Source organism: Desmodus rotundus, chromosome 13 (genome assembly GCF_022682495.2).
Source record: "Desmodus rotundus isolate HL8 chromosome 13, HLdesRot8A.1, whole genome shotgun sequence".
In the NCBI taxonomy this organism is placed as follows: Eukaryota; Metazoa; Chordata; class Mammalia; order Chiroptera; family Phyllostomidae; genus Desmodus; species Desmodus rotundus.
The window spans coordinates 3,329,588-3,343,170 of NC_071399.1; the positions used below are offsets into that span (position 1 = coordinate 3,329,588).

Below are 13,583 nucleotides of genomic sequence, written 5' to 3' on the forward strand. Positions count from 1 at the left end.
TGGTCACCATGTGCTAGGGGGAGAGGAAAGGAGTCAGAGAGAAGAAATTCGAATTTTCTAAACTCTTACTATGTTGCGCACATTAGGGCAGCACTTTCACCAACTCACAATTTCAGTGGACACTCACGTTAAATCCACCAAACCCAAAGAAAATGGCAGAGAAACTAAATTAAAAAGCGAATTTGGAGAACACTAGGACTGACTAATGCAGATTAAGTTGCACAGAAAGAGAGTGGGGGTGGAGGAGGAGTGCCCCCCCAACCTGGGCACTCGCAGGTGACGGCCCCTCAGGATGGCAGCCAACCACAGGCACTGCTGGCTGCTCCACGGGTCCAGGTTCACGGACAGAGTTTGAGTGTATGGTTTCTGAATTCCAGATCTTACGACTTAATTACAACCTTCCATTGTGGATGGTTGGGTTTTAAGTTCAATTATTCTATGAGTAGCATTCAAAGTCATCTTTTACTGTAAAAGGATGAGAAAATTTTCAAATTTGATGACAACCCAGCATGGAAATCTCTGAAATATAACAGGCCACTACATCAGTCTGGGCTTGGAGACACATGGGTACTACCTCGGGCAGTCAGAACTTTCCAACGCTGGGGGCTGGTTTTAATGGGCAGACCACATTCGACGTCATATCTAAGAGTTGCTTTGCTCACACAATGCTTAACCCTCTATTTTAAAAATTAATTCCAAATCACAAAATACTTAAAGGTGTTTTATCAAAAGTAAGTGTAATTCTTCACTATTACTGAAAAGAAATTTAGTCTAGAGTCCTAAAATTTGAATGTAAATGTTATTATTAGGAGGAAAATTATTTTCTCATGAGACTTCTTTTCTCAGAACTGAAATGAAGACTATCTCATTTATTAAGTTCAAATCCTCTGTGTTGTTGGGATAATTGTGTGAGGTTTTCTTCTAGTTGCCCACAGATTTGCATTTCTAAATAGTCACTGACTACATAGTGTATCCAAAAAATATTAAATAACTTTTAAAATTTATTAGAAAACTATAATCGATATTAATTAATATTGACCTATTATATGACACCAGATACTCAATATGAAGTGCTTAGGATGGTGCCTGGATTTTGAAATATTAGCTATTATAAAGGGTTTGTCAAAAGTAGATTTACAGTTGTGAGTATGCAAAACACAGTTCACTCTTGTATTCTCATTTATGAATTATTGTATTACTTGCCATACAAACCACTGTAAGCCTCCTTTTGCCCCACCTTGTATTTTCTAACTTTTCATGAAAAATGAATCATGTTAGTAAAGGCAGCTGGCTGTGGTTCAGGTGGGCAATCGCCAAACTGAAGTGCGATGCTGGTATGGTGCAGAACATTAAAAATGAAAATCGATGTCCACTAAGGGACAAAAGGTAACGTGGAGAGGTGTCTCAGAAAGGGAAAGAAATGACTAGGTCTAGGGAAATGGGATTTGATCAAGTACTATTTCTTATTTGAATTATTTACTAGAACTTTTCCTCATCAAATAACAGTAGAAATAGACACAACTGCAAAGCTTTTCTTCCAGATTTTATTTTATTAAGAAAGAATAGCTAATTCACTTATTTAAAGAACCCTTCTAGTGGAGGAAATAAATGGCATTAAAATAATGGAGAAATTACTTGCCAAAACATTGAAATTTCTATTGTTAATTAGTGGGAAATAATAATTAGTCAAAAAATTTAATTGCTTCACTTGCATTTGAGAGTAAAGAAACAGCAAGCATGTTCCACAGCAGGAGGCAACGGGGGCAATATGTTCTGTGTTCCTAGAGTGATTCTCTGGGAAGGTTACGTCACATTGCTCTCTTGCAGAGGTAGATACACTAGAAGATTTCTATTTCTCACATTACAGAAATCTAAATCCAAAACCATTAAGCCACTTACACTATGTGTCAAAATGTCTTTCTTTGTTTGGGGAATTATTCTGGTCATACACCGCAGTGATGTTCCAATGTCACTGATATATCTGAATACACCTTCTTGATCAGCCACCCTTCCTTTTTCCTGACCTCAGCTTTTCTCAGATTGTAACGTGGTTCTTAGCAGACCACGGTAAACTACTGGCTTTCGTTAAATTTCCCACTCACAATTTAAGAGAAACAAACCAGCTATCTTCTGTGTTTCCTCCTTTTTATTTTCACAGACAGAGAAGGAAGTTTCTTTCAGATTGACTATCTGAGACCATGGTCACCATGGGAGGAGAGAACTCATGGGAAAACATGGATTATTTTTATAATGTCAGCTAATCCACGGCTGTGCCACCTGTTACTATGGACTCTATCCAAGAGGATCCTGAAAGTTTGCCAGGCAGTCCGTCCTCAATGTATGAAAAAGCAAATTGTCCAACATTTTGCATGGGGGCAGGTGTGTAAGTGTAGAAGAAAATGGAGGCCAAAATTGACACACTAGACATTATTTCCAGCATTTTACAAATCCCATATGTACCATTGCCTTTTGGATTAATTAAAAGATAATTAATTTCTAGGAACCATCTTGCAGTCATCACTCTAAGTACATTCTGCATCAATATCTCAGTCTAAAGCATTGAACTTCTCACTTAGTCTCCTTAAATGTTTGCAATAACTTTCAATTCAAGGAGTTAATGAAGCAGCTATATCAAGCACTCTCATTCTAAAAGGCATATGCACTCATTTTAATGTCATTGTTTAACAAAGAAAACGTACATGTATCCTTTATCCTAACAAGATGGTAGAACATGTTTGGATTTCTGCAACAAAGAGCACCAAAGTTATATAAAACATAATTAGCAACAGGCCCAATGAAAATATAAGGTGATAACATTCTAAATCATATCTAAACCACAGAAGTCACAATAATCTGAGCAATGCAAAAGTTCTGGGTATTTCTATTAAATTTTATGAAAAATATACCTTATTTTCCTCACTGACAGGTATCTTAGAACTACACTGGATGACAACATGAAGTTAACTTTTTTAGACTTCAGCATTAAATGCTAGTGTGAGCACATCTGTGATATCATAGGACTAATTTCTCCTAAACACTTTATAAAGTCTGAATCTCTGATTTTCCCAGCTTTGTTATCCAAATGCCGAAATAGCCGCTGACAATATTTATTGAGGTAAAATTTGTCCACATGGAACTAGACAAATAAGACAAGTTCCCTTTTTCACAGGTCTGCAAGTAGCCAACATCCCAGAAGCAAAATGAGGCTAATTCTTCCATTTCAATGATTGTTCAAAGGTTTTTGATGTTGTTGTTATTTTCCTGGCCAATGGATTTCAATAGCGTACTATTAAAATTTCTAATTCTGTTAATAAAGCAGACACTTTGACTCATTGTGGTTCTTTGATTTCTTTGCAATGCTTGTCAAAATAACATATTTTACTATCAATACTTACTTACTGGTAGGTAGTGGCTTTAGGGTAAACTAATTATTCAAGTTTGGGAACCACAGAATGTGTTCGAGAGTAGTGTCCAGCTGAGACTTAAGTGCATACTAAGTGTACATTTGGTTCAGCTGCCACTTCACAGGTTAAACTGGGGGAAAAGTTCTTAACATGAAGCCTGAAAGCATCTGGACATTAGAGGTCTTTCATTGGAGGCCTTTTGATTGCAATGAATAAAGATTCATTCTGATTACCTGGAGTTGGGCAGCACAGTCACTAAAAACATATATGGAAGGACAAGGAGACTGTCAGGGCTACTACAGGTCATCTTTCCCAGTTCTGGGGCAGGAGTCCCAAAGATGAGACCCAGCTCGTCTTTCCAGAATCAAGATCGACAGGTCGTCGATTACAGGCACACTGAGGGATTGGCCACCATTGGTAAAGCTGGGCACATCTGGCCGAAAAGGCAGGGCCAGTGACAGAGAACACAGCCGTCAGTTACAGAGTTCAGCTGCTCAGTGCGGAGGACGTGTGTGGTGGAGGCAGTGCCCCTGAGACGGGGTGGCAGGCGAGCCGTGACCGATGGCCCGTGAAGCGCGGGGTGCGGCAAAAAGTCAGACCCTGGTCTCGGTCTGACTGCACGGAACGTTGACTCTACTACTTGTTCCCTTGTAATTTCGGCCAAGTTAATGAATCTATTTGATTTTGAGCTTCCTCCATATTAGCGCCACTTATGGCCATTATGAAGAGTCCATGAGTGAATTTATGTAAAGTTGTTAGGCCACTGTCCGGCACTGGAATCTCTGCATGATTTAGGTTGGCCAGTATCATCTGGTGCCAGAGAGCCACAGCTGCCTCCCTTTCCACCTAGTGTGCTGGTGTCTCCTCTTCAGGGATGATGTCTGGCCAAGGACAGGTAGGCACTAAGGTCCTCTTTTGAGGCAAAAATAACTGTAGTCAAAAAATTTTCAAAAAGACTTTCAGTCAGCCAATAAATATAGTATGTGTCTATAAATGTATAATGTAAGATGTAAAATAAATATATAAGGTATATAAATGTATAACATAAAATGTGAAGAAGACATTCAAATAGGACTGTGCAGTGCTGTCAGTTGTGAGGTAGGCGGACACCGAGATGGATGTCCCTCCCTCTGCTTATCCCTGCAGGTTGTAATCAGTCGAGGATGGGCTCACACAACACATGGTTCGTGGTGCTGGTCTAAGGCTCAGTGGTGACTGGGAAGTGGTGGCCATGGTGAGTGCTGGGAGAAGCAGGGGCCCTGTTCGTGCCAAGTGTGACCATCTGCTCCCTCTAGTGACCTGCTCTGAAAGTCACCAAGGACTGGTTCTCTCGGGGACTGGTGCTGGACAGGAAGTTAGTGTGAGAAGGCGAAAGCAGAAATTCAGGTGCTGCTGGTCAGTCCCACTAGAAAACACTGATGAGAAAGACCGTGGCCATTCCCTTCTGAGCTAAGCGGACATTTCCATTCGTAACAGCGAGTTTCATGTGATGTTCATATTCAAAAATCAAGTCAGTGTGGTTTCTGGCTATTTCAAATAGCTGGGCCTGTTTATGAAGATTCCAACTTGCTAGCACTTCCTGCTCATTGTTATTTTTCTTTCTTATCTCTTTATAAATTTACCACCAATCAATTCAATGATCAACTGAATTCCAATGATCAATTCATCAGCCTACCTGTGGGCCCTCCTGTAATTCGGGGACGCTTTCGTGGAGATGACCTCAACAGTCACCCACTTCCCAGCCTCCTGAACATGCCACCACTCATCTGCTCATGAGCAGACACGTCGGAACTGTGTCCATCCTCTCCCACAGGAGTGGGCCCAGTGTGGCAGACACAGGTGCATGCCTGGCATTAATACCGTTTAAATCTTTGTAAAAATCTCTTCGTGCACTTTGCTTAACCCCTCTATGGTAACTGAAGCCCCTGTTGCCATGATTTGGTGACCGCGGATCTCAACTTCTGATGACAACGTTGCTAGGTTTATCACGGCCATACGTAAGGGCCAAACTCAAAGCAGCTGCGTTTCTTTCTCTTTTTCTCTTGTCCTCCACACCAGGACACTGTTGCTTCGGTTGAGCATAAGACGCAGTCATTGGCTTTCACTTAGAGGACATGTTTTACCGAAAACACATGCGTCTTAAAGACTGGACTCCCTCTTAGCACAAGGAAAGCCGTGCCTCGGGAGGGTAGCAGACATGACTGGAGGAACAGGCTCCTGAGTCCAGGTCCACGTCACAGAGTGACATCACAGGGTCTGCTCACTGGGCAGAGTGGCCGCTGACGTCACCACACTTTTAAATGATCCTCTCCCCCAGCTGAACATGTAGAGTGACATTAGGGGGAGCGATATGGCTGCCATCAGTGGCATTTTATAGGTTCAGTGGGGAAGGGAGACCTCATTATGAAGAAAAATGTATTTCTTATGAAAGAGCTCTTAAAGTCCTTCAGCATCAACTATATTATTTTTAAGTGTACTTATGAAACTACCAGCTTCCTCTTCATATTCTAGTTGAATCTGAAAGGTGACATGGGTAAATACTGACATGAATTTACCACCTTCTAATGTGTAACAGGGAAGCACAGTTTTAAATTGTAGAAAAGGAGAGGAAAGCATCTTTCGAATGGAGGAAAAATGCATGGTATCTGGATTATTCTTTAAGAAAATCCCGTGCAACTTAAGAAAAACAGGCGGCACACTCACGCAAAGTGCTGCTTTCCTTTAAGGCAGACGGACCTTCGAATCTGTCCTCCCAAACTCTTGACCAACCTCTGACGATCCCTCCTACTTGTCAAGGGGCTCCTCCAACTTAGAATTCATCAAATTGCACATTGCCCACCCTACCCCCCCATGTAGAGACAGCATTAATATTCAAACACAACTTTCTCACAACAAATTCCACAGAAAGGGTGTCATAGGCATAGCTGGAGGAATAGAAAACGGGACTGAAAAAAATCATCTTTTTCTCAATTATAAAATAAAAGCTCAGTCATATAATATAGAGCTATTTTAGCTCTATATCTTTACATACTTTAGGCCATTATACCACTTTTCTGCCAATCTTTAAATGACCGTTTTCTCCTGCTGTTCCCGAGGCAAGTGTGCGTGCTCATCTTGGTGACGCAAGGACCCGCTGCGACAGACCCTCCCCCACTCGTCACTGCCTCCCCACCCCGGAGAGGGAGGGTTTCAGTGTTCCCTGAGAAAAACATCACAACTAATTACATCACTTCTCTCCATTCCTGCACCCAACAAGGCTTGCTGAGACATGGTCAACCTGTTACCACAATCCATGATTTAGCTCAAGATTTTACTTAGTGCAATGAATATCATTTCTCTACTTAAAACTGTCAGTTTATCTTTCCTTAAAGAAGTTCTCTAGCTAAAAAGCAATCTCATTATGTGCTATAAAAGAAGACATTAAAATATTTTTTTCCTAAAGTAAGACAGTCAATGGAAATGCCTTAAAAGGATGGAAATTACCCTGAAAATTTGCCACTTCAAATCACTGATGTACACTTAAGCTATTTGTTCATAGAAAAATGTAGTTGAGGGTCTTTTTTTAATTTAACAAGTAGATCATATGAAATCTCTAGATTATTTTGCTTCTACTACAGATTATCATTAGCAAGTATGCTAATCATTAAAAATGAGACGTTGGCTTATTTATTATCTTCCTCTATTGCCTATAAAAAACCATCACATGTTTATGGTCACAGGCTCTGATTACATGTGTGTGTATGTATGTGTGTGTGTGTTAAAGAGACCCAGCAGGGCTGAATGGCTCCAAATAATGAAAAAAAACGATACCATGCTCCCCAACTACCTGTCTTATTGTGTAACGTACAGCATTTTCTAAAACAATGCATCCTATGCCTTCAAAATCAAGTGTGATAGCTGGCTCTTTCCAATACTGCTCTTGAATATTGCCCTCCTGCAGTGCTGCCTGTGCCACTGTTGCCTTCCGAGGACAGGGAGCGTTTTCTGTGACATTACATAAGCCTGGGAGCGGACGGGGAGAGGAGGCTGCTGCCGCTGGCGTGAGAGCAACAGCCCCTCAAAGCCACCACTCGGCACACAAAAATTCTAGGGTGCTGGAATCACTTGAAATTGCCAATATTTGGCCATTTGGAACCTACAAAATGACAATTTTGCATTGACTGAAATAGACAGATCCACCTACACAGGCTTAAAAATGCATCAGAAAATGCCCTTGGCCACGCAGCTCTGAAGTCGGGACAGTGGGCTGGCTCCCTGAGGGGGAGAGCCTGACAAGCAGCGCACACTGAAAACCAACGGACCTCTGCTTCACCTACGTTTAAACTGCATTCATGCCAAAAAAAAAAAAAAAAAAGACTGTTTTCAAAAGGCGCCCCAACCAAAACGTAATAAATAAACTCTTGGTCTTTGTTCTGCGAGATGTCCTCTCCAAGGTATCGGTGACGGTTACATCATCGCATTTTTAGCTACGACTGGCTCCAAATATTGCGTTGTGCTCCCACCAGGGATCCCTGGACCCAGCCAACAAGCGTGGCCACATGCAATAAATAAAGGTTAACAAAGACTGGTCTAAGGACTGGTCCATGACAACACCGCAGTGCTCTTATCATTGACACGAAAGATTTGCAAATTGCGACCACATCGCTGCCAGACATCACTGCAAGTGAAGAACGGGCGAAGGGGGAGACAGAAAATGCCCTCCCAGGGCGCAATGTTCGTCTGCCCCACCGCCGAGTGCCCAAAGCAAACAGGGGAGCTGCACTATAATTACTGAGCCACAAATAAAACCCCCTTTTAGCACAGTACCTTTTTGGGTCTGCCCCTCTTCCATATTCTCCTCCATGGCTACCTTTCTTCAGTAGGCTCTGGTCCACGGGATTAATCAAAAGCTCAGTTAGACGCTGGAAAGCCTGGTGATTTTCTGTCCCTGGGAGGCTCCCACAGCCGTGGCTGGGGCAAGTCCTCGGAGCTTAGCGAAGGCTCCCTCGCGCCTCTTGTTTGCTCGGAGACAGGCTGTCAAGTGCAATTTCATTCAAATTACTCTTCCGTGAAGATTATCAATTTTTCTTCTCAAAGCTGCCCATTGTGTAGCACTGTAAGCAGGTATTCAAGCAAACAGCCGGAGAATTTTGGGGGGAAATCTGGTCTGAATCCCAGGAGCAGAGACTCTATGATTCATAAGCCTTGCTTTGCATTTAAAGTGAGGAGAAGAAATTGAGGTTTGTATGGAAATCTGGGCTTTGAATTGGAAAGAGGCTGGGCTGTGAGCAGATGGAGGGGTGTCCTCCAACAGGAAGCAGACCACCACCCCAGAACCCCCCCCCTTGCCACCGGAGTGGGAAAGCCCAGACGCCTGTCCCTTCCCTGTGCCGCAGGAGTGGCTGTTCACCCAGTCAGATACCTTGCAGAGTGCGTTTTCCTTTCTTCTCCTCAAAGGGTCTAGTTAATTTGATTTAAAAGTGCCAGAAAAAGCATGCATGATACCATCTCAGGGTTTAATCTGGAAAAGGTTATTATTAAGAGCGGACTTGTAAGCTCACACCTTTCGGATTTAAAAAGATACAGAAGTATATGGTTTTCAAAAGAAGAAGTATAAACCTTTAAGCCTGAAAGATATGTTTTAAGTAATTATTTTTCTTCAGTTCCATGAGACAGTTGAAGGAAAAGGAAAAACACCAACATTAAATAAAAGAAGCTATTGATGTCTTTGCAATTTATTGTTCCAATTGTAGACCACCAAAAACTGCTGATTTTAAAAGGGAATCTCTTGAAAGGGAATTGTTTCAAGGGTCATTACTGGGGAACGAGAAGGAAGAGATTCTAGATAAGCAACAACAGGCTGAGCAATTCATAATGCAGGCTGATTTGGAATGCAGATCCCACGCTGCAGTCTGGCAAGAAATTAGCATTTGTACTTCAGCCTCCGAGTGACAGGGCACAACCCCGGAGCCTCGGCGCTGCACAAAAGGTGCAGCGAGGACATAAACAGGGTCTCTTTCAAGGGGGAATAAACCTTTCCTGGAATCTGAAGGAAGAAGAATCCCAGTCTCCCTGTCTCTGTCTCCATCTCTAAGCAGCAAGCATACTCACACACACTCACACACACACACACAGCTGTAGTCCTTACCTTCAATCAAAACTAATTCACGTCCTAATTATCTACAGAGCGTGTTTCTTGCATTATAGAATATATTCTGCATACACTTTAAAAAGTGGGTCAGTGGCATGTTACACACCACCCTCTCGGTCATTACAAAGCAACTCTTTAGAAGAAAGAGAAGTCTTGTACAGCATACTACTTTGTCATGACTTCTCATAGAAGAATGTTTAGCCTTCTTAGTTCTATAATCATTTGCATTTATTTTCTCTCATCAAATGAGCTGAATCCACGGGTAACTTAAATCTAAAACCTATGTCTTCTGCACGTGTTCGAATCCGTGTTCTCGGGTGAGGGAGAGATCTGCTTGCTCTGGGCCGGGGTGGAGAGAAGGAACCACAGGGAAATTAAACAGTAAACACACAGCCTGTAGCCTTCAACGACCCCGGGCTGGGCGGACCTGGCCGCCCCTCCAAACAGCAAGGGCAGTCCTCTGTGTGAGTAGGTTATATTCTTTTGATGCCACAGCCCGCCCATTTGAAGCCATCAGTGAAACAGGACATGAAAGGAAGGATAAATAATGCCTCATCTAGTATTTTTTCATTGTATCACTTTGCATTTTCCTCCTCTCTATTTTTAGTCATTTATTTAAAAAATATGACGAGTTCAATAGGTAGTTTAAAAATATGTTAATACGCCCTGGTTAGTGTGGCTCAGTGGAGTGAGTGTCAGCCTGGGAACCAAAGGTTTGTGGGTTCAATTCCCAGTCAGGGCACATGCCTGGGTTGGGGGCCAGGTCCCCAGTCAGGGGGATGCAAGAGGCAACCACACATTGATGTTTCTCTCCCTCTCTTTCTCCCTCCCTTCCCCTCTCTCTAAAAATAAATAAATAAAATCTTTAAAAGAATAAGAATATGATAATAAATGTTAATCTCAATTTCCTTTTCAAATACTAAGAAACATTTGTAATGTATATCCCTGTTTTCCTGCATTAGCTAGGAGACACATTAGTCACTAAACCTAAACCCATTGTAAGTCCTCCTTTTTCCTAACTCATCTTCACTTGGAGTTGGCTCTTTAACACATCATCTTATCTTTATAAACATTTTATTATATAAACCAAGAAAATATCTACATATTCCTCTGATGTATAATTAGCTATCTTTGTGATACAACATTTCAAATATGGACAAGAAAACAGAGTCACAGATTACATAGCTCTTTGACGATCGCACATACAGTACCAAATGGGAGGAAGGGAAAAGTGGCTGAGGCCCTTGGGGCAGATGCAGAAAGAAGGGCGCATGGAAACATGATTATATGAACCAAGTATACAGAACGCAGGACAAACACATGAACCCTGTTCACAACCTGCTCTTCTCTCCTCAAAGGTTTTGGACACAGATCCAATGCCATCTGAAGAATAAAATGTCTTCGTTGGTTTCTTCCATCTTAACAACAGAAAAGAACACTTTTTACTGCTGGTTTAAGCTCTCGGTCAGAAGTTGACATCCATAAAATCTTCCCAAAGAAAATTAACCCCCCCCCACACACACTGGAACTGGTCTGATTATACAAGTAGCACGGCGTTCTTTGGAGTTGTGTAATGGCGTACTGCAGCCCATTCACAGAATGAGCGATGAGCGTGGCCTTTACAAGTCTTGCTGAGCTTAAGTCCCGCCACCCTTACTTTCTTTCATTTTTATTGTACAAATGTTTATTTGGCATTTTTACATGCGTAGGCAAGAGGGATGAATACCTGCCATCCTGATGTTTACAGTGCAAGTCAGAAATCGCAATTCTGCGGGACGTGCGACAACTGGTAAGGACACGAGAGCACAGGTGCTACTTCTACGGCAAGGGCAGCTAACCTGCTCTTCAGTTTTGTCAGTTGGGGAACGTTTCTTGCTTTTCTAAAAAGCGTAGGTTGATCTGACTTTCAAAGGCTGAGCAACTTTCTCCAGGAGGCATAGCTGGTGAATGAAGGAATTGGGATTTGAATTTTGGTCTATTTCTACACTCCCCCCTCCCACCCCACACACAAAAGGATAACTCATTCAGTACTTAACACAGCCACGAGGAGGTTCCTGTTAGCCTGTCTTCACTTCGGAGTAAAGCCTTAGAGCTACCTTAAAGACCATGGACACAGCTTCTGCCTCGGTTGAAGGGTGAATTTTATTTTTCCTCCATTCATTTGTCCTAAAGTTTAACTAGTTAGAAATCTCAGTTAGGCCTACCTTTATATACCACATTGCATATTGCAAATGATAAAACTATAAAAATAAATAAATAAGAAGAGAGGGGGGAGGAAGAAGGGGAGGGAGGAAGGACATGTCAGGCGAAGTTACAGCTTGTCAGAAGTTCTGAGGTTTGAAATACTGCACTTAAGTCTCGCTTTGAATGTTCACACAGGCACAGATGACAGAGAAAATCTTCTGAAAGAGCTGATTACACAACACGGTGCACAGAGAAATGAGGAGGAGAGATAAGGCCCATGGCTTCTCGGCTTCAGAATAAGCATGCTGATCTTTTTTGCTTGTACATTCCACTGCGCGTCCTTTTATGGGTGAGGAAAATGCATGGAAGTCTACTCTCACGTTCCCAGAGATCATCTTAGGTAACCTGCAGATCCTTCTCATCTGATCGGAGGCAACTCCTCACAGGTTGACAGCCTCTCTCCTGCTTCACAATGCCCCTACCAGCAGGGTGGCCACGACGACTGAAGAGTGGGGAGGAATAGGCGCTTCCTGCCCGGTTCCAGTGTGGTCTGGGACTTCACACACTGGTCCTTCCTTGGGAGCTGGGTATCGGGAGATATTTTGGGAATTTGTCAGTCTGAGCAAGAGAGCTTTGACTGTGATCCATTCTCCATGAACCAAAGGCAATACAGACACACTCAAGCCCTGCAGGTGTCCGAAACAGCCAGAGAGCATTCTCCCAAGAAAGCTTTATTGGCAGCGACAGATCGTGGCTCCAGAGGTAGCGACACACTCAAGTCTTCAGATAACTCGGGGAGTCTACCTACTAATTGCTGCACTGCTGCCTGTGCACACAGCTGGGCTGGCCCGGGCCCTGGAGAGCCCCACGGGGCCTCCCCACCCCAGTCGTGTGGCATGTGCAAAACCCATCAACATGCGATTGTTCACTATGGTTTTCTGCCACATGCTCAAGTCACCCACAAACATCCCGCTGCAGCAGGCCTTGATAAAGTGCCAGGCTAGTTTTAGGATTTGCCACTGCAAAGACTAGGTCGTGGAGGGCCGATTTATTTCCTCCCTCCATCCTACTGCCTGAATTTCAATATCATTTGTCTACAACTCATATTTGCCATGTGCTGCACATTTTTCACTTTTAATGTTGCATGTGGAAGGCATTTCAATGCATGTTCCCTGGGCCCATCCCTGGGAATGGAGACTGTAAGTCACACTTGCTTCTCCCTGACCCCTGATGCAGTGAGACCAAAGACAGACCTGTCTTCGCTGAAGTGCCCAGCTTTCCCAGGACCGGGTCTGACTCTTCTCATTCAGTAATCCTTCGTGAATATTTGCACAGCACTCACTGCACGCTAGGCACACTTTTTATCTTACCGATTGCCTACAATCCTGAATACCAGTGGCATTCCTGGCCACAGGTGGCAAGACTGAGATTTTGACAAGCAAGTCATCTGCACAAGGCCCACGGCTATGGTGAAGCAGAATTGAATGTGAGCTCTCAAAGTGACTCAGTAAGCAGAAAGTAAACAAGTGTTTAGTAATCAGTTCCTGCACATAAGTGATACAAAAATACATTTAGAAGTTGCCTCTGTTTAACAGCTTTAACATGTGTGGCTAAATGAGTAGGACGCCAGCATAAATCTGTTAGTACTTTCTCCAAGCATCTCTTCTCGTGGATCCTGCGTACGTCCCGACCATGGAGAACTGTCGATACAAACTGCATTATAAATTTAAGATGAATTTAAATTTAAAAAGATCCTCAAATACAGGATGTCCAGGGGAAGCTTGCCCAGGGATAATTGTTCATTCATTAATTCATCAGCTGCCTATTAAGTGCTACATCCTTCCAGATACAGATCTAACCTCTAG

The 13,583-nt window shown here is 42.8% G+C and overlaps 1 protein-coding gene across 3 annotated transcripts in view; it reads right to left on the bottom strand.

Moving 5' to 3' along the window:
• The window catches only part of GPM6A (glycoprotein M6A), a 205,809-nt gene that overhangs the window by 82,698 nt on the left and 109,528 nt on the right, over positions 1-13,583 (bottom strand). Inside the window, exon 1 of one of the 3 annotated variants that reach the window (XM_024562777.3) lies at positions 8,211-9,014. The exons of the other annotated variants lie outside the window; for them this stretch is intronic. Coding sequence (XP_024418545.1) covers positions 8,211-8,247 — 37 coding nt within the window. The 5' untranslated portion in view covers positions 8,248-9,014. Of the gene's footprint in view, positions 1-8,210; positions 9,015-13,583 lie in introns of those variants that run through there. 3 annotated transcript variants of the gene reach the window in all.